General features: G+C 39.6%; 2 protein-coding genes across 2 annotated transcripts; both read right to left on the bottom strand.

The window, feature by feature from the left end:
- Nucleotides 1-205: 205 nt before the first annotated feature.
- Nucleotides 206-4615, bottom strand: mgst3b (microsomal glutathione S-transferase 3b). Its single transcript, XM_010879244.5, has 4 exons — nucleotides 4367-4615; nucleotides 2204-2326; nucleotides 1155-1227; nucleotides 206-641 (listed from the first exon to the last, which is right to left on the bottom strand). The coding sequence occupies exons 1-4, from the start codon at nucleotides 4490-4492 to the stop codon at nucleotides 541-543; spliced, it is 423 nt and encodes a 140-aa protein (XP_010877546.1). The 5' UTR covers nucleotides 4493-4615; the 3' UTR covers nucleotides 206-540.
- Nucleotides 4616-14735: 10120 nt separating this feature from the next.
- syf2 (SYF2 pre-mRNA-splicing factor) lies at nucleotides 14736-19644 on the bottom strand. Its single transcript, NM_001303655.1, is given in 7 exon segments — nucleotides 14736-15390; nucleotides 16023-16121; nucleotides 16602-16692; nucleotides 18440-18557; nucleotides 18821-18946; nucleotides 19083-19178; nucleotides 19605-19644. Coding segments are annotated over 7 exon segments (717 nt in total). The 5' UTR covers nucleotides 19626-19644; the 3' UTR covers nucleotides 14736-15224.
- Nucleotides 19645-21019: the final 1375 nt, after the last annotated feature.

The raw sequence follows: 21019 nt of genomic DNA, 5'->3' as shown, positions 1-21019 counted from the left end.
GCAGTTCTGAAATGCTGTCATACATTTTTTGTTTGTTGGATGGGCAATTGTCTGAATTTGCATGAGAAACCCACGTGAGGTCACAAGTAGGCAGTCATATTAGTCGACTTCACTTTTTTATTTCTCAAACCTACCCTTTGGGAAATTATTTCAAGATAAAATTGATTACAATATGCTTTAATATGATTAAAATTCTGACAAGTAATTCATGACATTCACCTTTATTGACATGTTTTTCAAAGGTTACAAAATGTTGCTTATAAAAAGAAATAACACTCAATAGTTTCCATGGTATCACCAAACAAACCCAAGTGTTTTATAGTTGTTTTCACATTGACAAGATGACTGAAATTGTAAAATATTTTAAATGAAAGGAAATATCAACTTGATTATAATATCTAATATACTATAATAGTTGCTGTTTGAACTAAAGTCACAAGTAACTACACTACTAAGCCAGTGTAAGAGTGAAAACAATTTTTGCATAAAGGAAAAACGGGATAGACACCAGTAGGCTTCCAAGACGATATTTCTAAGCAATTAAAAGACTCCAAGCAGCTGCAAAGCCACAGAAATGGAGAGAATGATGACACCCAAATATCCAATGTACCCATAGACACCGTTCATCCTCTTGGCTGGATCTGTGGGAGGGGGGGAGAGAGCACATTTTCACACAACAACTTTTGTACTTAGCACCAGCACAGGCACTCTGCAACTTTTTGGGGGCTTGGGAGTAGGCCACAAACTATGTTGTAAAATGTACATATTTTACAACATAGAGTGGATTATTAAGAGTTTTGTAATCAACTTGGCCGTCAGTATATATCAAACATAAGCACGACACCAACAGGTAGTCTCACAAATACATGTTTTCCCTGCAGAGTTAAGCCTTTTCTTTTTTTTTTTACTCTCACCACAACATGGGAGTTTCATCCATCTCAAAAATACATTTGTGAAAAATTCTAAATAATATAGAAATATTTAATTACATACAGTTTGGCCAAACCCGCAACCCGCCTTGACCCTTCCTGCAGCCCACTAAGAATTCTTATGATAAAGCACCTATAGGAGTTCAGTCCTTTTTACTCATCACCTGTGACCCAGTTTGTAAATTCATCAAGAGAACTGGTAAGACAGGTGTACAATGGTCTCACCTCCAGTGTAGTAACCCCAGGCGTAGGAGAACCTGCTCGTGACCCAGATGGCTCCCAGCACAGATGCCGAAATCTGACACAAGAAAAGTGAGAAAAACAGACGGACGGAAGAGCAACAGCCCATAAATGGTCAAAGAACAAAAATGCTGACTCACTATTATATAACCAGTAGGGTGTGGCCCTTTTTGATGTGCTGTATTTGTGGGGGTAAAGGCAGCAAAGACAAGTCTGTCAATGATCAACTAGAGAACTTGGTCTCGACTCCCACATCGTGTACACATTTTTATATATACTGGCAGGCAAATAACTACTGGCACTCCTGATCTTAAAGAGGTGCATGAAATCGCAGAATTAAATAAATTATACAAATGCAAAACTAAACGACGTGATTGAAAACAATGGCAACAATTTCATATACAAAACAGAAAATACAATAATTTTAATTGTCCAAGGAACAGGTCACACAAGGTATGGACCATCCATCACAATCCAATGAAATGCTGATCTGCCGGTTTCACAACAGTACAAAACCTATACAAAAAACAATGTAAATATATATAGTAATAATGTCAGACTGATTATCATCATGGACCAGGCTGTATTTATTACAGTGATACAATGTTCTTTAGAAGCACTGGACAGTCACACAGACATACGGTCCATAGTACACTGTGTGAGAGATAAACGAATGAACAGATCTTTAGTGCACCTCTGTTCAGCAGTACCTTGCATCTACCTGGGGAACCATGCAAACACCAGTGATCCCACGTTTTGGTGGAAGCAAATTATAATTAAATACAAATAACTTCCACATCAGAACCACAAACTGATTACGCAGACGAACACAGGCCCGCAAAGTACTTAAAAGTCCGGACCTTGTTAGAACTAAATGGGGCTAACTGCTGTACCAGCATTAGCCACGTTAGAGTTTACAGCATGGGAGAACGATTGGCTAGATTTGAAGCCAATGTCTGTGAAAGAGAACGCAATCAGTTAACTCCGGTCACAATTTAGGTGATGTGTTCGTGTGTGTTTCTATGGATACATACCGGATAGACAAGAGCGGCAATGGTCTGAAACACGAGCCACTGGGGGTAGATCTCTAGCGTGTTCTGGTGAGCCCTTTGGATGCAATTGAACACCTGATTCGTGTCACTGTACATGGTAGGGTACTGCCAGATGGAGGAGATGCATAGTCAATGGGAAGCACACCAATAGTATACAGGTGCTGGTCATAAAATTAGAATATCATAAAAAAATGATTTCAGTAATTCCATTCAAAAAGTGAAACTTGTATATTATATTCATTCATTACACACAGACTGATACATTTCAAATGTTTATTTCTATTAAGTGGGATGATTATAACTGACAACTAATGAAAATCTCAAATTCAGTATCTCAGAAAATTTGAATATTACTTTTGAATGTTGGCCAACTGAAAAGTATGAACATGAAAAGTATGAGCATGTACGGCACGCAATACTTAGTTGGAGCTCCTTTTGCCTGAATTACTGCAGCAATGCGGCGTGGCATGGAGTCGATCAGTCTGTGGCACTGCTCAGGTGTTATGAGAGCCCATGTTGCTCTGATAGTGGCCTTCAGCTCTCCTGCATTGTTGGATCTGGCGTATCGCATCTTCCTCTTCACAATACCCCATAGATTTTCTATAGGGTTAAGGTCAGGCGAGTTTGCTGGCCAATTAAGAACAGGGATACCATGGTCCTTCAACCAGGTACTGGTAGCTTTGGCACTGTGTGCAGGTGCCAAGTCCTGTTGGAAAATGAAATCTGCATCTCCATAAAGTTGGTCAGCAGCAGCAAGCATGAAGTGCTCTCAAACTTCCTGGTAGACGGCTGCGTTGACCTTGGACCTCAGAAAACACAGTGGCCCAACACCAGCAGATGACATGGCACCCCAAACCATCACTGACTGTGGAAACTTTACATTGGACTTCAAGCAACGTGGATTCTGTGCCCCTCCTCTCTTCCTCCAGACTCTGAGACCTTGATTTCCAGAGGAAATGCAAAATGTACTTTCATCAGAGAACATAACTCGGCAGCAGTCCAGTCCTTTTTATTCTTTAGCCCAGGCAAGACGCTTCTGACGCTGTGTCTTGTTCAAGAGTGGCTTGACACAAGGAATGCGACAGTTGAAACATGTCTTGCATACGTCTGTGCGTGGTGGTTCTTGAAGCACTGACTCCAGCTGCAGTCCACTCTTTGTGAATCTCCCCCACATTTTTGAATGGGTTTTGTTTCACAATCCTCTCCAGGGTGCGGTTATCCCCATTGCTTGTACACTTTTCTTCCACATCTTTTCCTTCCCTTCGCCTCTCTATTAATGCGCTTGGACACAGAGCTCTGTGAATAGCCAGCCTCTTTAGCTATGACCTTTTTGTGTCTTGCCCTCCTTGTGCAAGGTGTCAATGGTCATCTTTCAAGTCAGCACTCTTGATTGTGTTGCCTACAGAACTAGACTGAGAGACCATTTAAAGGCCTTTGGAGGTGTTTTGGGTTAATTAGCTGATTAGAGTGTGGCACCAGGTGTCTTCATTATTGAACCTTTTCACAATACTCAAATTTTCTGAGATACTGAATTTGGGGTTTTCATTTGTTGTCAGTTATAATCATCAACATTAAAAGAAGTAAACACTTGAAATATATCAGTCTGTGTGGAATGAATGTATAAATTATACAAGTTTTACTTTTTGAATGGAATTACTGAAATCAACTTTTTGATGATATTCAAAATTTTATGACCAGCACCTGCAGATGTTCTCTGAGCTTTTGCACCAGCGATATATACAGGCGAGTGATGAATTAAAGGGGAAAAAATTAATATATGAGTGGAGGAACCGAAAGCAGAATGCAGAACATTTGATAAAGATATTATGAAATCACAATAAAACGTCTTTACACACAAAAAAGGTTCCTTGGCCGTCCTCATTTGAGATTATTTCTCAAACCCCAGATAAAAACCCTTTGGGATATGTAGAAAGTCAAAAAACATCAAAACAGGTGCAAATTATTCCAAATATATTTGGTCTACTTTCTCAATATAGGTTTGGATATAATCTTATAGCTTTAGCTTAAGTCGATATCATGCTGCAGCTCTGAATATAAACATGACCTCCATGAATGTGGGTTCTTACATTGCCGAGCAGTTATTCGATTTTCAAATCATCATTTGACAGTACTGTATTTACTTACCTTCACATCATATTTCTTTCTGGCACCTCCAACCTTAAAACCCAGGTAACTCAACATGAACCAGCTATACAAGTATGTCAATATGACATATCCAAAACTTGATGGCAACAGCTCTAGAATATCCATTGCGAAAAAATACAGCAACACCCGCAATAGCTGCCAACGTACTAAATATCTCCTCGCTGCAAAAAACAGTTAAAGATACTGATTATAAGTAGGGTGGAGGTTACGTATTGTTCTCTCGCGATAATACTTCCTTTTGCTGTATATTTACGGTGAACCGCCAACCACTGTTTAAAAGTGCACGCCGCCACCTACTGTATTGGAGTGTGTCATCTATAACGTCTTAAAAACGTACAAATGAACTGAGGGGAACTGGTGGAATTGTTGAAAAGGGGCGCTGGCGTCGTTAGGCCTGGGCGTTTGGGGCTATAGCCCCGGATTCAAATTGACCAAAAAAATAATAATAAAGAAACAGCCCAGCCTTATCTATTCATCTAAAATTCCGATTGCGCATTATGACATTGTAGACGTTGTGTACATTCCACATTTTCCGCATGTACATTCAAAACCCTGTACTTTCTGTCTCGGCCGGTGTTACACGCCCCGAATGTATTGTGATCCTAGCGACGCCTCTAAATTACCATAGATAATTTAGGAATTTAAATGGAGTTTTAGAATCTTCCTGAATTAGTAGGCCTATATTCCTGAATGAATAGGACAGAAAGAATGCAAGTGTGGTTCATCCGTTCGATCTTACACTAAAAATAGAGTTCTAAAGTTTAGTTGAGGTGCAATTGTTTAAAGAAAAACTAAATCTTAATAAAACAATACATGTTTTTCTCAAAAACAGGTGTCATGCTTTTTGGCACTCTTGCATTTAGTCCTTTGTGTGCCCTCTCTACAAGATAACCACTGAGACTCCTATTATGTTAAATTAGGTAGAATGCATATCTAGGGATCTATCAACATTGTCAGAGAACATAGAAAAGGAAAACAGAAAAAAGGTTAATAAGATAGGCAATGGCTATAGGAGGGATAGTGTTTTGGTAATATAAAGAGGGATATTAATGCAAAAAAGTATTAATCTATGCAGAATCTCAAAAAATCCAGCGCATACAACACAGTAAAACACCCCAGCAAGCTCTACAACTATCTCCAAAACTGCAGCCCTTGTGGGGTGTTTCCGGTCTGCAGTGGTCATCACCTCTCAAAAGTGGTCCAATCCAATCGAGCATCTATGGGATGTGCTGGACAAACAAGTCTGATCCATGGAGGCCTCGCAACTTACAATACTTAAAGGATCCGCTGCAAACGTCTTGGTGCCAGATACAACAGCACACCTTCAGAGGTCTAGTGGAGTGCATGCCTCGACAGGTAAAGGCTGTTTTGGTGGCAAAAGGGGGACCTACACAATATTAAGCAGGTGGTCATAATGTTATGGCTGATTGGTGTATTCTAACAAGCACACTGTGCTAGACGTAGAAAAACACTACATTACAGAAACACTACAGACAAGACAGAACTGTCCGATCTGAACAACCATTCAGTGGTCCTAGTAGTCTGGGCAGAGTAAGAGAACATGAGTAAAATTGAAAAAAGAGACAATAGTATATGTGAAATATTTAACAGCATAAATAAAATGATGAGATTGTTAACTCCATAACATACTCATCTTCAGAATTGATTGTGTCACTCTTCTTACTCTTAACTTTTTCTTCTCCTTCAACATTTGTCCTCTTTTCTTCACTGCCCTTCTCTATACCTTTCCACCTCACTCTTCTACACTCCTTTTGCTTCACTCTTTTTACTCCTGTCATTATTCCTTCTGACTCTCTTCTCCTTCCTCTTCAGTATTTAATAATATCTATTAGATAAAATACTTTGGTTAAAACATTCCCATTGCCATTTTGTATTTTATCTCAAAAACATTTGGAATAATAAATTGGCAGGCTCTGTAATCATGTCTTTACCATTCCTCCTCCATCTCCTTCACTCCACTTTTCAAGTCTTCCTTCTCTCCTCCCTCTGCAGTTACAGGGTTGGGTAGGTTACTTTTTTAATGTCATCCATTACAAGTTACCTGTCCATGTTTGTAATCAGTAACGTAACTTTTTGATTACTCAAACTCAGTGATGTAATCTGATTACTTAGATTACTTTAATATTAAGAGGCATTAGAAAACAAATAGAATTAGCCTATAACCAATTGAACACATTTTGCGGGATCAATCAATATTAGAGTTTACATAGCTGGCCAAAACCTGCATTTTCATACACTTGCATACACTAAATCTGCAGTAGTCTGATGATTTGCTCCACAACCAAAAACGTTGTTAAAACGTTGCAAATGCTCCAGGCACGCAAATGCACATTTGAAATCGTGTTTTTAAAACATGATATAAAAAAATTTAACATTCAAAGTGTCATGATTATTTCACGCAACTATTATTTTTCAATTTTTATTTTTTTAATAATTATGACACTTTACAGATTATATATATATCTGTAATCCGATTACAATATTTTAGTTGGTAATGTAACAGAATTATTGTATTTTTGTAATCAGTTATGTAATGGATTACTTGTAATTATTATAAAACTATCATCTACAAGTAAAGATTCTCATAATTAATTGTGCATTCATTCAACATAATCATATTTTCAAAATAGCCTGTCCACTGCATGTTTACATGGAAATGTTCTTAACGTAGTTCCCAAAACAGTAGCTAGCTAACCTAGCTAGCTAACTCAGTCTACATAGCTAACGTTAACTAACATAACCTATTCTTGCTTGAAAAGACGTTTCTGGTGATGTTGTGGATTACCTGGATACTTTCTAGCTTCTGGCTGTGTTTTCCACAGCAGTTTCTCTAAAACTAGTGTGAGCAAAGAGTAGAAGAGTGAATGAAGCCATAGCAAGTAGCCCCTTCTGTTGGCCTAAACAAGCATAACACCAGGCCTTTCTTGAAATTCACACTGTAAAGAACACAGTATAAGGAATATGGATAACCCTATATCAATAATCAACAACCAAACAAGTACATAAGAGAAATTAAAGCATTTAAATAAAAACAAATTAACAAATAGCCTTACATTACAATTAGGTTACATCGAGACAGATTGTAAAGGGATGTTATATAATGTTCCAAGTCAGCTAGCAAGATATTGAAGAGAGGCTTTTCCCCCCATGAAATGCATTTTATGCCAGGTCAATCGTGCCACATGAAATATTATTTCAAGAAAACACGCACTGTCCCCGGAAAACGAGTACATAAGTTCGCCCTACATCAGCAGTATCAATGTGTTCTGGTAAACCGGAAGTTCATTAATTTCTAATGGAATGCTAAGCTAGTTGTGCATCATTTCGTTGCAGAGGCAGTTTTAGTAGAGCGTTCAGTTTGTTGTATACGTTTGGATTTTTCGAAGGTATGCATCATGTTGTATGCGGATCCCCTTAGCGGAAGTGGTACCAACAGGTGAAATTTGAATTACGTACCCTGATGATGCATGCATAAAAGTTTGATGATGGCCGCTGCAGGTGTGAACGAGGCGTTACCCGCCACGTCAATTTGCTCTGGTAGGACGGACGTTCTTTCATTTCTAACGCTTTACTGGACTTGCATCATTGCATTGCAGACGTAGTTGAAGAACGTTCTGTATGTTGCATGTGTTGGATTTATCGAAGGTGTGCATCGAGTTACGGAGTAACCCGCTTGGCTTCCGCATACTAACGTGAAATTTGAACTGTTGCACACATACAGTGGGGAGAACAAGTATTTGATACACTGCCGATTTTGCAGGTTTTCCTACTTACAAAGCATGTAGAGGTCTGTAATTTTTATCATAGGTACACTTCAACTGTAAGAGACGGAATCCAGAAAATCACATTGTATGATTTTTAAATAATTAATTAGCATTTTATTGCATGACATAAGTATTTGATCACCTACCAACCAGTAAGAATTTCGTCTCTCACAAAGCTGTTAGTTTTTCTTTAAGAAGCCCTCCTGTTCTCCACTCATTACCTGTATTAACTGCACCTGTTTGAACTCTTTACCTGTATAAAAGACACCTGTCCACACACTCAATCAAACAGACGTCGACCTCTCCAAAAATGGCCAAGACCAGGGAGCTGTGTAAGGATATCAGGGATACAATTGTAGACCTGCACAAGGCTGGGATGGGCTTCAGGACAATAGGCAAGCAGCTTGGTGAGAACGCAACAACTGTGGGCGCAATTATAAAAAAAATGGAAGGAGTTCAAGATGATGGTCATTCTCCCTCAGTCTGGGGCTCCATGCAAGATCTCACTTCGCGGGGCATCAATGATCATGAGGAAGGTGAGGGATCAGCCCAGAACTACACGGCAGGACCTTGTCAGTGACCTGAAGAGAGCTGGGACCACAGTCTCAAAGAAAACCATTAGTAACACATTACGCTGTCATGGATTAAAATCCTGCAGCGCACACAAGGTCCCCCTGCTCAAGCCAGCGCATGTCCAGGCCCGTCTGAAGTTTGCCAATGACCATCTGGATGATCCAGAGGAGGAATGGGAGAAGGTCATGTGGTCTGATGAGCTTTTTGGTCTTAACTCCACTCGCCATGTTTGGAGGAAGAAGAAGGATGAGTACAACCCCAAGAACATCCCAACCGTGAAGCATGGAGGTGGAAACATCATTCTTTGGGGATGCTTTTCTGCAAAGGGGACAGGACGACTGCACCGTATTGAGGGGAGGATGGATGGGGCCATGTATTGCGAGATCTTGGCCAACAACCTCCTTCCCTCAGTAAGGGTATTGAAGATGGGTCGTGGCTGGGTCTTCCAGCATGAAAACGACCTGAAACACACAGCCAGGGCAACTAAAGAGTGGCTCCGTAAGAAGCATCTCAAGGTCCTGGAGTGGCCTAACCTGTCTCCAGACCTGAACCCAATAGAAAATCTTTGGAGGGAGCTGAAAGTCCGTATTGCCCAGCGACAGCCCCGAAACCTGAATGATCTGGAGAAGGTCTGTATGGAGGACTGGGCCAAAAACCCTGCTACAGTGTGTGCAAACCTTGTCAAGAACTACAGTAAATGTATGATCTCTGTAATTGCAAACAAAGGTTTCTGTATCAAACATTAAGTTCTGCTTTTCTGATGTATCAAATACTTATGTCATGCAATAAAATGCAAATGAATTACTTAAAAATCATACAAGGTGATTTTCTGGATTTTTGTTTTAGATTCCGTCACTCAGAGTTGAAGTGTACCTATGATAAAAAACGACAGACTTCTACATGCTTTGTAAGTGGGAGAACCTGCAAAATCACCAGTGTATCAAATACTTGTTCTTTGCTTATCTAGGACAATGTATACAATATTCTTCTTTGTGTGTTGATAATGGAGATCAGAAAAGGACGTAAGAAAAAAACCGCTTAGGAGCTGATTTGGTTTTTACTTTGAGTATGTTTTTAGGTTTTGAACCCAAACATTTACATGTATGAGGAGGGCATCCCAAGCCTTAAAGTAACTCCAAAACACAGACCATCTCATTCTGTGTTTGTGTTGTTTACAATGCACTTACATGAACATGATTTACTTACATGCTACGTAGATGCCACGGGTGCCATGTCACAAGAATTTAATTGTGCAGATTGACTCTTATTTGGTACATTTGATATACTTGAAACTTGGATGTCTATTTATTTTTTTATTCCTTGGGATATCCTTAAGAAGTATTTAGTGCCACACACTTATCTTTAACCCTAACCACACAGAATTCAATGGCCCAGACTGCAGCCATTACCACATCCATCACTTCCAGGTTAAAAACCAGAGTGCACGGCTTTCAGAATGAGCAGGAAAACCTCTGGTTGCTTGGTCCTGTCAGAAAAACAGTCCAGCCAACCTTTTCTCACACTTTGCTTAACACTAACTCACCACATCACGCTAGTGTGGTAGAGCACATGGATAATGTAATTACTGTTTATAATTGGAACAGCCTCAGATTTCATTGTAGATGTTTTAAAGTGAATCAAATTAGAAGAACAGAAGATTTCATTCAGGTGGGGTTACTTTTTGTGGTTTCCAAAGTTTCTCAGTGAATCAATAGAGACTTTCAAAGTAAATTCCTTGTTCATTGATTTGCCAATATTAAAGTGAATATCAGAAGTCTTCCTCCTTATCCCCTTCATGGCCATTCAGTCATCCCGATCATTGCTAACTTACGTCTCATTCCTCAGCTCTCCATCTCATTGCATGTGTGGTAAGCGTTCAGGCCCAAATTGTGGATGGCTGCTGGACGGTGGTGGCGGATAAGGTATGATTTCCATTTTCTGTGACGGTCTCATTAATCAGCTGTTACACATGTTGACCACTTAGTGTCAGGGTTGCACCACTGGTGTGTGAGCGCAGTCTTCCATGATTCCTGAAAATAACTTAAGTCGTTTCTAAGCACAACAACAATGTAATGTTTTCTTAAAAAAAAGAAAAAAGGCCTAGCTGTTTATTTTCTGGTCAGTACTGATGATTTGCCCTTCTTTTGTTAAAATCTTATATTGTTTACTTGAAATGTGTCAACAGTGGAGGAACACAGCCAGCTTACGTTTTGTGGTGTTAATTAATGATTTGCTTGGGCTCAGATATCACTGTGATATATCTGCCATTACCCAAAACTCACAGACATACATAGAACAGTGCTTGTGAAGGAGGGGTTAGGTTTTGGCAGGTGAGCTGAAAACCACCTTTGTTCAGGGAGAAAACTTAGACGTGCGCCAGTTGTCTGCTAACACATGACTGAGCTTCTTTGAACGTGTCCTCTCCTGAGTTACCTGATCTAACCTAAAGTCATTATGGCTTTTAAAGATGGCTAGCAGTCAGATTTCCTTCAGGTGCATATTACTTGAGACACTTTAAACCTATTATGGAAAAATCTAGGCTTAATATTTTTAATATAACTGAATAATTTACAATGTTTGTCAGTGGGGAAGAAATACTGGATTATGACTATTGTGCATACTAGAATGATTGGCCCAAAATGAGCAAAAAAATAGTATAACATTTTGTTTATAATTAGCTCGTATTTACACAAAAGAATTGGGAAAATCAAACCTTTGTTCAAAAAATGTAAAATTTATTAAATAAATACATTTGTTCATCAATTGTTTATCAGTGTCATGAACAATCCACCTCTGGATTTACTACTCTGCATCCTACACTTGTCATGATGAAAGCACTGAGGGCTTCTATGATGTGTGCTAAGGTAGAGAACACAATGAAAAGGATATAAGACTGTTAATCCATGCAGAATCTCTCCAGATCATTAATAGTCCTTGATCCTCGTTATGGACTATTCATCTTACCCAACAGGTTTTCAAGGTCGGGGGACTGGAATGGCCATTACAAAAGCAAAAAATGTTGGTCAGTAAGTGATTTTTGTGAGGATCTGTAGGAATGCTTTGGATGTGCTAAAATATACAACAACAACAACAACAACAACAATAAAAAAATTGTTTTAGCTTCCTGGCAGAACATTTTTACCTTCAAATCCCATGGTACTTTACAGAATCCAGGATGACATTTATCCTAACCAAATCGCTCCACAATATCACATTCACCACCTCAAAGAAAGGATTAGGTTATTGTCTGCATGTGTCCCTTGTTTTTATGCCAAACTCACCTCTGGTGTTTGTGGCCAAAAATAGTTTTTATTTTCATCTAACTGTAGAACCTGGTTCTAATCAAAGTTCTAATTACATTTAGCAAACTCCAGGAGCTGAGGTTAATGTTTTGAAAAGAGTAAAGACTTTCTTCTGGCAAGATGTCCAAACAGCATGTTGGCATGAAGGTGTCATGTAAATATACACTAAAAAGGCAAGGGTCTCGTATGATCGCTTCAGGGTTCTTTATTGAAAATGTGTGAGGTTTTTCAGAGGAAAATAGAAACAGATATTTCAGTGTTCCTGTTAATGGTTCCTCAAATAACTTTGAGGAAGAAAACCCCACAACGATCAATCCCAAAAGCGTCTTCAAAAGGTTATTTGAGAAAACGTTAAGAAGGGGTTCTTTGAAGAAAGATTCCTCCAGGAATCTTTTCTTTTTAGTGTCGCTTTGGGGACTCCCAAGTATCACCCAACTTCAACAATTCTCCAACTATGATCCACAGAAAAAATGACACATCGTAAACCATGGTTCAAGAAGTGAGGCAAGATACACTTGGGCCCTCTTTCAGGCAGATTAATCACAGCTCCAGCTGATTTAAACTTCTTCAATATTGTCTGAAAAGTGCAGAAATAATTTTTCAATATTTTACAACCATTGCCGAATTAATGAAGGTAAACAAATATTTGTCACGTTTTGTGTGCATCTTTAATGCAATTTACTAAATTAGCTCCAGAGGTGTAAAAAGTACAAAGTAAAAGTACTTGGCTCGGTTCACCAGTTTAGGGAAGTTCCTAAATAACTGGTGATCAAGTAAATAAAAAGGAAGAGTGAATTATCAATTAACATCAATTGTTAGGTAACTCTCTTTACCTGGTCAATTAGCTCTCAATAAGGAACTTTCTAAAACTGGTAAACACAGCATAGTACTTTGTGTGCAAAGTTATTGAAGTAGCTGATCTGAACTGAAAGTTGGATTGTTCACAGGGAATGAAATGTTGGAAGTGAACAGGACAAAAGTCTTTGTTGTTTGAATTGTACAACACGTGTACCATTTTCTGCCTAAATAATTATGTTTTAAAGTTCTAGCTTAAATGGTGCAGGTTACCACACATAAGCAGTAATACTTCAAATTCATTTTTATTAATGGGACATTTGCAGTCACAAGTCTCACTTTATCTCTAGGCTTAGGGTTTGAATATGATAATCCCACTCAATATCCGAGCAACCGTCTTGCTGTTTCTACGGAATGCACCATGATAAGTGACCATGGATGTCCAACAACGTTGATCCTAGTCTCAAACAAATGACACCTATTTGTAATTTAATTAGACGGCATGAGGACAGTCAACCTTGTCATTTGTGTTTATATGACTTAAAGACGCATTTGTTATTGCATCACCTTGAAAATATACAGGAGTATGTAATATAATCAGTCATCTCAGGCCAGATTTTCAGTCTCGCCATGACATGAGTATTTTCTTCCTGCTTGTATGATTTAGCCACAGGGAGTTTCAGTCACAAAGGCTAGGATTCATTGAAATGTTTTCTCAATTATATACAAGCGTTTTTTTAACAGCACTTTTTGCTTACGTTGTCACTTACTGAATAGAAAATGTTATATAAAATATAATTTTTGGCACCTGCACTCTATCAAACAGCTCATCATTCCCCTTCTGTCAAGTTCTTCATAACGTTATCTGAAGGATATAAACTGCATTCTTTCCTGAGTGGTCATGGAAGGACCATGTCATCATGTAAATCCTAAGTTAACTTTGATATAATGTTTATTCTATTACTAGTTTTCCATAAAGGCAAATCCTACGATTATTACTCTTATCTAAACAATCTCCAAAGAAAATAACTTCCAAAAACAGCAGTTTTGCTAACCGATCACATTCTTTTCTCATTGTATTAGTGGGAAAGCTTTCATGTGGTCTTTGATGAAAACAAATGCAACGTGAGACCTGTGAATTACAGCTTGTTCAAACAGACTGAATCCCAAAAACACTAAGTGTGCTCTATTTATGTAGGCAGCACAATTCTGATTTTCTATTCCAAAAATGTGTACTTTTCACCAATCAGATCTGATCTGGATGGAAAGATCTCATGTCATTAAAAGAACAATTCGTGGAAAAGATCAGAATTGGGAAGCCTGTCAAAACGCATCCATATCAGATAGGATTAGTGTACCCCCCACACTCTGTACTCGTCTTCCTGGAAATTATTCTTTCACAGTCTTTGTCAACCCATGCAATCTTATTAGCATACCCCATAGGTATTATTCAGAACACATTCATGAATGCCGATTACCCAGATGTCTGATCACATTGGGAAGGACAACGATCGAACCTATAGAGGGCGCGTTGATACAGAACACAAGAGAAAAAGAATAAGGGGAATGGGTGAAGATAGCATGGGAATCTGTTGACTCTCTTTGATCTCATCTTAGGTCACAAGCCTCTCCTAGCTCATGTCATTACCCTTGGGGGCAGTTGGCTTAACAGAGATGTTGGTGATAACTTTTAAATTGAATTGCCTATTCGTTGTTTTCATCTCCTCGTGCACCTATGCTAACACATTCTTCTGCTGGTTTAACTGATAAACACGGTGTACCCTTAAGGTAAATGATAGTGTATTATTCTCACGCTCACAACAGGCCTCCCGATCCAACGAAGACTGAACACAGTAGAGGGCAAGACACACAAATAGGCTAGATTAAAAAATAAAACATACAAGACATTTTATTTAAAGAAAATGTGTTGATACACTACAATAAACACTGACGTTCTGGAATACCATTAAAGGAGCGTCTTACTCAAGAGTCCAGCATTTACACTGATCAAAGTCGTGATGGAATCAATACAGAAAGTCCTTTATGTATAAAAATGTATCTTAAACGCCAGTGTAACAATACCAACGTATGGCGCTCTTCAAATCTTACAGTGGAAATACAACAAAACAGCATCGTTGATATTGAAAAGCTGTGTTACCACATATACCAACAAAAACTGCATTCATGCTAAACGCTGCATGTCGGCTCAATCGTAAATTAACATTACGACTGTTCAGCCGAATAGACCCCGTCATTATAAATACGTCAGCATTGTGACCCACTGAAATGGGATTTCTATGTACATAACCGGTCCTGTGACCATGGTGACTAATTAAAGGCTTCAGAGGAAATAGAAGCGCACACTCGGACGGACCAGTTCAGTTAGACAGCTGTGCCTCTTTCCAGATTCTGCTTGATCTCAGCTGTGTATTTGCCGTAGAACCGCTCTGCCTTCTTGTTGAATTTCGCGTTCCTCTCGTTGATGTAGTCGATGTCTGCGTCATCGTTGTAGGCCCTGCGGCGGCTGTATTTGGCCCGCTTCTCAATCCTGTGAAGGACCGGATCATTGTCAAGTAAGCAAAACACACACACACACGTAATGTTTTACTATCCTTGTGAAGATCCCAAACATCATTCCCCCTTCAAAATCCTATATCGCTCAAAATGGGCACACTAAAAGACTGTTCAAGCACAGGCATTCACAATACGAAATACAGACAATTATTTTTTTATCAACTGAAAACAAAGGTCTAGGGCAAGAAGTTGCCCTGCTGATCCTTAATGAATAACAGAGGAGACCCCCACCACACACACCTGGCTCATGTCAAGATGGACCATCTACTGAGTTGTGGTTTAAAGGAGACTGGAGCTCGATTTTGCAAAATCTTCTACTGGAAAACACAGATGCTCACACGGAGCCTGAGATCAGGGCTCATAACTAGGCCACACTCCCCAGCGGGTGATACCATTAAATAGCCTTATCGGCCAGCTCTATCAGGCTCTTAACACTAGGGCTCATTCAGTGGGAATCAGATATGCTCTGGCTCCATGCACGCAAAGGTCTGCCTTTCCCAATTACATAGGGCTCGCACTCTTTCCCAGAATAAACTTTTGGACTACGGATAGCGCATTGAATGGAAAAAAAATCGAGGGGACAGGAACTCTGCCTGGTACTCTTACTGTTTCTCCACGTCCTCCACCATGCGGTCGATGCCCTCCTTTGATGGGACGTGGGTTCCGTGGATCAGGCTGTTGGACGTCGGGTGGAAGTCCTCGCCACTGGGAAACAGAGCAGGACTGTGGGTTAACACTATAGTCGTCATAATGATCCTCCCCCACGCCGTGCGTCTCTCTAAACCAAAACGGCTTGGTGTAGTGGACCCTTCACAGCTCCATGTGCTAGCACTTAAAGGGAAAACCTGCAGGTACTGAACTCATCTTTGGCTGATCAAGGAACCCCATCATAACTAGAACCACACTGTGCCTCTCTGAGCGTACGCCTCATATTGACGCGTTCAAGATAAAAATCATTCTGTGACCACGTTCAAACTAACCCAGGGACAGGACTTCTGCATGATATGTAAGTGAATGCTTCGTGGCCACGTGATTGGTCAAAACCGCACCAAGGGGGGAAAAACACAATATTTTCTGAAAGTTGCCTTTTCGAAGGTCACCCGGCAATGTTCCACTCAGGTTTGACTTGAATACAATGGGAAAGACTAACAGAAAAGAGACGGGAGGTTTTCTACTCCGGCTTACCACTGCTCTCGCTGCCTCTCATAGCCATCCATGTCTGGTTTGATCTGCTTGGTGAGACGCTGGTACTGTCGTAGCTGGGCCTCCGCGTAACCTGCGGGCCAATGGCAGCAAACAAGAGAGCTCATAATTACCGGAACAAATGACAAGCAGGCGCAAAGCTCTGGGACGAAACCTGCCTCTGGTTAGGAGAGATGAGGAGGCGGCTTCCCCCCCTTTCAAGACCCTCTGGTGATCATTTTCTCCCCAGAGGTTTCATTCAGAGACGTTTTGATACAACAGATGGCAGCCATATTTGGGGAATGCAACAATCCTTTTCGGCAGATTAAATTGGAGGCAGTTAAAAATGATTCATCCCGAGGGGTCTTTACACGCACCCAGAATTCCTCTGTACAATGTGTCACTGCGGTGGAGTGACAGCACCACCTCCAGTAGCCATCAGCTACCATGTAGATTCTGCTGCATTACACACTGGTCTTTATGAAGGTCTTCCCAAACCACCAGGCTCTACAGCACAAAATAAAACTCCACTTCTGTCACCAGCGCACCTTTGACATTTTAGATTATATAGTGATAAAAAATCCTCGATTGCCTGATGCTTAAAAAAAAGAAAAAAGTAGGGTAGGGCAACCAAAAGTAGAGTAGGGCCACCATTTCTTCACATTTTGTGATACTTTGTAAAAATGTGTAATTTAAAAAAAAGTGTGTCACAGCAGGTGCAATCTGCTGGGTTATTATTAGTGTAACAGTAATTTGCATGATCGTAATGAGTCATGTAAAAGAAGTGCCTGCTCTCTCACCCTTGTGCCTTCTCTACCCAATCACACAGTCGCTGATGGGGGGCAGGACAGGTCTCCACTGCCTGTCACTCACTCACACAGGCACTGTTTGCAGTCTTTAGGCATTCTATCAATGGATACACTTAAGAACTGTATAAATTGAAACTGACTTTCACATCTCTTCTTAATGTAAATCCACACATATTCTAATGCTACATTTTGTAATTTAGTTTAATTAGGAAGTTGGCACTGCCCAAAACAATGCTAATCGCTAACTATTAAGCCCACTAATGTCAGCTAAAGATCATTTAGAAAGATGCAGACGAGCAAACTAAACCAACCCCATCAGCCCTAAGCACTTGGAGTGCCCATCGTTGTCAGACGTTGATGGGAAAAACGCAGTGTGAGAAGATTGATAAATGCGTCAACTTCAGGACGCACTTGAGACTGGAATTATGCAATTTGTGTTCCACTGGTAATTAATAAAACAAGGAGGAAATTAAAATGGAAAAATCTCTCCAGTTCGTCTTTTATAAATAAACCGTAGTCACAATTAATCATTTAATTTACGAGGTATTTCGTGTTTTACAAATGTACAAGTGTTGAAATAAGACAAACGTAAAAATATATGTCATATAATAAAGCACGACTTTCCATTCGTGTGAAATTTGCAGCCACAAAACACAGTGCCTAATGGGATTCCATGTCACTTATGGAGGCTGCATCATTCCACACTCCCTGGTAGGGCCCACTGGATGGTCTAATTAGCCCCCACACCCTCAATACTCTTTACTACCGGAGCTTTGGGACACCGGTGCAAATGGCAGAGGGGGCGGGGTAAACTTGTGCAGACCAGAATAACGTTTTGGCAACGTTGTGTTTTAAATCAGAGAACCTATTGTAAATGTTTTGTCTGAATATTATCTGGTTCATCAAGGGGTGGGGTCCTACTGGCAGAGCTCTCCAATAACCTACAGTAACAGTTTAGACATGTTCCTCTTGTTTAGGAAAACTGATCTACAGCATGGTAGCCATGTTCGTCCACCAAGTCCCATCTCTCACCTGAGAATCCAGGGTCAGGATTCTTCTTCTTTTTCTTCCTCTCCCATCGCTCCGCATCCTCAGCACTGATCTCCAACAGTTTCACCCGGTCATAGTCCTCCCCTTTGGCAGCACACTCCTGAAAAGATGATAAACACACACATATATTCAAACAATTAATAGATACAAGTTTAACATCTATCCTAAGGCACACAATTGACATTTTACTTCTGACATTCTACTGTTTGTTTGACCAGTCAACAACAAAACATCCTATACGTGTCATGTGAAATCTCTCACTGAACTAGAAATTCCTAAGACACATTGAAAATAAACCAGTCACCCAAGGTTATATTATAGAATATTCACGTCAGCTAGTTATTTTCTTTAACAAACAGCTACCTTTTTCTTTTCATCTGTCATTAGTTCCCACTCCAGGCGGGCTTTCTTAGCCTCCCAGTTAGTTGGCAGCTTCAGTCTCTTGTCCTCCTCCACAACTTCCTTGTGATTCAGCTTGCGCGCTTCATTCTACAAAAAAAAAAGCAATACATAAACTCCAGAATTGTAATGAAAACAATACAGATACATTATCTTTTAAAAATAAATACGAAGTTATTTCTAAACTCATATTAGTGTCCTAGAAGGTGTCTCAAAATAAACTCACCCTTTTGAAATGTAGTTCCCGAAATTTTCGGAGTCTCTCCTCTCTCTTCTGAGATGCACCACTTTCGATTTGGCCATCACAGACCGACACAGACCCCTATGGAAAATAAAAAAATAAGTTAGCTAGTTGGCGTTCTAACGTCGTTAGCTACAACATAGCAAAAGTCCTAACACGAACATTTGCTCGGGGCAGCACAAAGCAACGACAGCCACCCGTAATTTATACAACAATGAGATCAGTAGTTTAAATCATAATATTTTGCTAAAAAACAGAAAGGATTTGGTCTAAAATGCTAGCTCGTTTGTTAACTAGCTAGTTAGCTAACTAACGTAACCTAGCTGGTTTAGCTAGTTGATAAGTTAGCACTAGCCGTGACACTAGACAAAGCTATCAAAAGAAATGATACACATTCTGCACTGGGTACACATTTTTTTCAAGTCTCTGGTTGATTTTCAGTAAACGTTTATCAACGTAAAAAATTACTTTCATTTATTTTATCATATAATTAATCAAACCACCAACCTCAGAAGAAGACGCCATCATTGAACCAAAGTCTGTAGACAGGAAGCGTTCTGTCTCAAAATCGGATGTTACGCAACCAAAATGCTTTTATTTTTTTGGTAATTCAACAACAAAACACACAAAACAGTTTGTAGACAGTGAACCGCCAGAGGGATTACCTAAAAAAAAAAGAAAAAAAATACTAATGCATTTTATGTGAAATTGGATACAGATAGGTAGCGAAAACATTTGAAGACAATTTGATTTGCATAATACATTTTTATTTTTATAAGTTTAAAATAAAATATAAATAGTGCTTTTATTGATGAGATTTCATTTGTGAATGAAAAATGTTCCCAATAAAATGAAGAGATTAATGACTTACTGATATTTATTTACATAGATGTAAAATGATATAGATGCTGGAGCTTCAGCGTCCCTTGATGGCCTGACGAGATGCTGAAATATAGGTTTTAGAATTTGACCTTCTACGGATGGGCGTGAGTCATCCTGATCAGTTGCATTCCGACTCGCGCTCGGTTTCAAATGTTGAAACTGAGACATATTGTTTCTTGAAGAATATTTGCACAACTTGTTACAAAAAAGTTAGGACAGAGGTAACAAAATAATGGAAAAGTTGTATGGGCCTAATGCTAAAAAACTAAACGTGGTTGGAATATCACATGACCAATTAGGTCAATTGGCAACAGGTCAGCAACATGATTGGGTATTAAAAGATCATTCCAGAGAGGATGGGTCTGTCAGAAATTAGGATGGGGAGGGGTTCACCACTCTGTTAGAGACAGCATGGGCAAATAGTGCCACAATTTCAGAATAATGTTTCTCAGTGTAAAATTGTGAAGAGTTTTGGGATCTCATCTTCTATGGTACCTAATATCATTAATAGATGCAGAGAATTCGGAGAAATATCTGTATGCACTGCGTTAAAAATGGACTGATTCTGTAGTGGAGATCACTGCATGGGTTCAGGAACACTTCCGAAAACCATTGTCTGTAAACACAGTGTTTTGCTGCATCCACAAATGCAAGTTAAAACTCCACACAAGAAGAAACCACACATAAAAAACATCTAGAAACACCATCGCCTTCTCTGTGCCAGAGCAAATTTAGGCGTGGCGTGGAAACTGTCCTGTGTTCTGACAAATCAAAATTTGAGGAATCATGGATGCCAATAAAGAGGAGAGGGACCATCCGGCTTGTTAACAGCACACAGATCGAAAGCCAGCATCCATGATGGTATGGGGATGCATTAGTGCACCTGGCATGGGTGACTTGCACATCTGTTAAGGCACCATTAATGCTGAACAATATATAGAGGTTTTGGAGCAACAGCTAGTTGCTGCCATCCAGATGACGTATTTTTCAGGGAAGGCCATGCTTATTTCAGCAAGACAATGCCAAACCACATTCTGCAC

This window comes from Esox lucius, chromosome 15 (genome assembly GCF_011004845.1).
Source record: "Esox lucius isolate fEsoLuc1 chromosome 15, fEsoLuc1.pri, whole genome shotgun sequence".
Classification (NCBI taxonomy): Eukaryota; Metazoa; Chordata; class Actinopteri; order Esociformes; family Esocidae; genus Esox; species Esox lucius.
This window is presented reverse-complemented; position numbering and strand designations above follow the sequence as displayed.

Bases quoted from the DNA above. Each gene is read 5' to 3' on its own strand.
- mgst3b (XM_010879244.5), bottom strand. From the start codon at position 4,492: ATGGATATTCTAGAGCTGTTGCCATCAAGTTTTGGATATGTCATATTG. The intron at 1,228-2,203 runs GTATGTATCCAT...TTCTTGTGTCAG, and splicing joins TTGCCGCTCTTGTCTATCCG to ATTTCGGCATCTGTGCTGGG. The intron at 642-1,154 runs GTGAGACCATTG...CCCCTCCCACAG, and splicing joins CTGGGGTTACTACACTGGAG to ATCCAGCCAAGAGGATGAAC.